This window comes from Haematobia irritans, chromosome 5 (genome assembly GCF_050003625.1).
Source record: "Haematobia irritans isolate KBUSLIRL chromosome 5, ASM5000362v1, whole genome shotgun sequence".
Classification (NCBI taxonomy): domain Eukaryota; kingdom Metazoa; phylum Arthropoda; class Insecta; order Diptera; family Muscidae; genus Haematobia; species Haematobia irritans.
The window spans coordinates 100,271,162-100,274,959 of NC_134401.1; the positions used below are offsets into that span (position 1 = coordinate 100,271,162).

At 40.5% G+C, this 3,798-nt stretch overlaps 1 protein-coding gene across 1 annotated transcript; it reads left to right on the plus strand.

The window, feature by feature from the left end:
- The first annotated feature begins 561 nt into the window (after window positions 1–561).
- On the plus strand, window positions 562–988 carry LOC142239276 (cytochrome b-c1 complex subunit 6, mitochondrial-like). The gene has a single exon (XM_075311057.1). The coding sequence runs from the start codon at window positions 644–646 to the stop codon at window positions 944–946; it is 303 nt and encodes a 100-aa protein (XP_075167172.1). The 5' UTR covers window positions 562–643; the 3' UTR covers window positions 947–988.
- The last annotated feature ends 2,810 nt before the right edge of the window (window positions 989–3,798 follow it).

The window sequence follows — 3,798 nt, forward strand, 5'->3', positions numbered from 1 at the left end:
ATTTAATCGGCTTTTGTTTTTGTCTAATATATGCCCCGTGTAGACTAACTTACAATTTAGAAGAGTTTGAAGATACCTTGCCATCGGCAAGTATTACCACAGCCCAATCAATTCGATTGTGAATGATTTTCATTTTTTCAGTAGAAGCTTCTACGCAATCCATGGTGGAGGGTAAATAAGATTCGGCCTGGCCGAACTTACGGCCGTATATACTTGTTGGCGTTCCTAAGTTTATCTAAGTTACGAAAATAAGTTTATGTTGTATATAAATAATGAAATAAAAAACTATTTAAGTTTTATTTAAAAAAAATGAAGGAATTATTTTTTTGCATGTATGTTAATACAAGCAGAACCTACTCATATACTCGTGCACATATTTCGAAACAAAAATTGATAAATTTGCAGTTTTCCTATCGTTGACATTTGCTTCATATCGGACAATTTTCAATTTGATTGACAATCAAAATGGTTGCTGACATTGCTGTTTTCTTGTAGTAGTGCCAGTACCTTTATTCGATATACCTTGACATGTTTTCATTTTCATCAACATACCATAGAAAAAAATATTACATTTTAATTGATTGTCAACAAAGTAACTACGAAACATTTGAAAAAGCTCAATTGAAAGCAAAAAAAGAAAAAAATGGATATTCTTAAAAATTTTCAACAAAAGTTTTTTGCCTCGATACATGCCGCAAAACCTGTGATGGAAAGCAATGAAGATGATGCGGATGCTGCATCCAATGCTATTGATCCTCAGGAAGAATTGCGTGAGAAGTGTGGTGAAACTCATCGAATCACGAAACTCTATGAAATGCTCCAGGAATGTAATGATCGAGTGAATAGCAAAACCAAAACCATGGAGACTTGTGAGCAAGAACTTTTCGATTATATTCATGCCATAGATCATTGTGTAGCAAAAACTCTATTTTCAAGATTGGTCTAAATTCTATGTGATTTCCTTAATAAATTTGTGAGCTAAAAATTACATTTTTGGATATTATATTCATTTATACAAAAAGTTGAATAATTAGTGCATAGTGCAATATGTACTGACTGACAGTCATTGTATATCAAAATGGGTCTTTTGGAAATATAGGCCCCAAAGCTGATTTTATACATACGGAATGATTCCAAGATACATATATCAGTAATAGAATTGCACCAATAAAAACCGTACACAAACATTCAAGATTCCAAAATCTTGTCATACACCCAGAAAAGGAATATGACCACCTCAAACATGTTTTAAGAGCAAAATGTTATATTTGGGTGGTGAAGTGGATGGGCCAAGACGGCATGCAGTGTTTATATTGAACACTCAGTCTTTGCCACATCTAGCAAAGTCCCAGGGCCGTGTATGTTATGGCTTTCATTATATCCAACTGAAGGTGTATAAAAACGATCAGCTAAAGGATTCAGAAATGGACAAGCCTCTGTCTGTCAAATTTGATGTTCATACCACCAAGACCATATTTCCGCCAAATGTTAGGAAAGGTGACTGGAATAGGTATAGGGAATCGTTCAATATGATGATACCGGAAATACCAGAGACAAATATGAGCACTGTGCAAGTTATCGAACACGCAGTGGAGAGGATTACTAAGGCCTTCAACATTTCACTGAAAGCTGCATGCCCTAAGGGGAAGCCAAGGGGGGAAAATCGACCACCATGGTGGTCTACGGAGTTAGGTAATATGAGGAAATCGTGCAGGAAGCTCTTTAACAAAGCAAAGTCAACCAGAGCTCCTGTGGATTGGGACGCTTACAAGAAGAATCTGAGAGGATACAAGCGAGAACTGAGAAAAGCTCAGCATAACACTTGGAATGATTACTGCAGCAGCATTGAGAATACGTCCGAGGCTTCCAGACTACGGAAGGTGCTAGCATCCACGAGCTCCGCTCCTGGTTTCATTAAAACATCGGAGCGGCGTTAAATAGCTTTGGATCATTCAAATCCCCCGGACCTGATGGAATTACTCCGGCGGAGTTACAATTGGTGGCTGACAGAATTATCCCCTGGTTGTCGGTGATATATATAGGATGCATCAACTTAGCATACATTCCACGAAAGTGGAGGGAATCAAAAGTCGTTTTCATACCTAAAGCGGGAAAAGCCTCTCACTCGAATGCGAAGGATTTCCGACCAATCAGCTTATCATCATTCCTACTTAAGACTCTGGAGAGGATGATAGATATTTATCTTAGAACTAGCGTCGATTCAAGTTAGCTCTCGAAACGACAACATGCATACTCGAAGGGCAGGTCTACTGAGACTGCATTACATGAACTAGTCAGCTTTATTGAAAGCTCACTATCTGTCAAAGAATACACAATCGTGGCGTTTCTAGACATCGAAGGGGCGTTCAATAACGTCCATCCGAGCTCGATATTAAATGGACTGACAACTCTGAATGTTGATCCAGGTATACTTAGGCTGTTAGACGAACTTCTAAGGAAGAGACGCATTTCAGCCACACTAGGACAAGCAAACATACAAAGGTATGTGAACAGAGGCACTCCTCAAGGAGGAGTTCTATCACCTCTCCTGTGGAATGTTGCTATAAACGACCTTCTGGTTTCCCTAGAAAAAGAAAGGATACAAGTGGTGGCATACGCAGATGATGTAGCTCTGGCAGTCAGGGGAAAATTCCCATCAACAGTTAGAGATATTATACAGAGAGCCCTCCGGATGACTGAGAAATGGGCGAAAGATAATGGTCTTGGGGTAAATCCTGCAAAGACAGAACTAGTCATGTACTGCAAAGATCGCAAAACTCCCACGGTTTGGACAGGAAGCTGAACTTTAAGCTTAATATTGAAGAAAGGGCGAGGAAAGCAACGGTAGCTTTATACTCGTGCAAAAAGGCAATAGGGGAAAAATGGGGACTAAAACCAAAAATTGTACATTGGCTATACACGACAGTGGTTAGACCTATAATGCTATATGGTGTTGTAGTCTGGTGGCCGGCACTTCACCAGCCGACAAGTTTAGACAAAGTTCAGCGTATGGCGTGCTTGTGTATCTCAGGTGCATTCAGCAAGACAGGAACAAACTCCCTTAATGTCATACTGCATCTATTGCCTTTAGACATTTTGGCCAAACAGTCAGCTGCAACAACGGCTGTGCGGTTGCGCGAGCTATCGCTGTGGTCGGAAAAAAGTTACGGTCACAGTTCGGTCCTCAAAATAATGCCAGATGTGCCTAACGTAGTGGATTACACTTTGGCGAGTCCACTTTTCGACAAAAAGTTTGAGACTCTAATTCCCAACAGTGAGGCGTGGTGTACACGGACCCCGGGGAATAAAAGATATATAGATTTCTACACTGATGGCTCCAAATTGGATGGCCAAGTGGGTTTCGGAGTATATTCTAAAGATTTGGAACTTCGAATAGCGAAAAGATTACCTGATCACTGTAGTGTTTTTCAGGCTGAAATATTAGCAATAAGAGAAGTGGTGAATTGGCTGAGAAGTAATGCTCCAAGCAATATTGGCATTAATATATACTCAGACAGTCAACCTGCAATAAAATCCTTGGCCTCTGTGTTCCTCAACTCGAAAACGGCCATCGACTGCCGCAAATCTCTCTATGAGATGGCTGAGCAGCACAATATTCACCTAATATGGGTGCCTGGCCACAGGAACATACCGGGGAACTGCGAAGCAGATGAGCTAGCAAGGCTAGGAACTACCTTACATATTCCAGGGGAACTAGAATCTGTTGGTGTGCCTCTGGCTACCTGCAAGCTCTTACTGCATGAGAAGGCTGTCATGATGGGAGAATTGTAAGGGTTG

Coding starts and splice junctions, on each gene's coding strand:
- LOC142239276 (XM_075311057.1), top strand. CDS start 644: ATGGATATTCTTAAAAATTTTCAACAAAAGTTTTTTGCCTCGATACAT.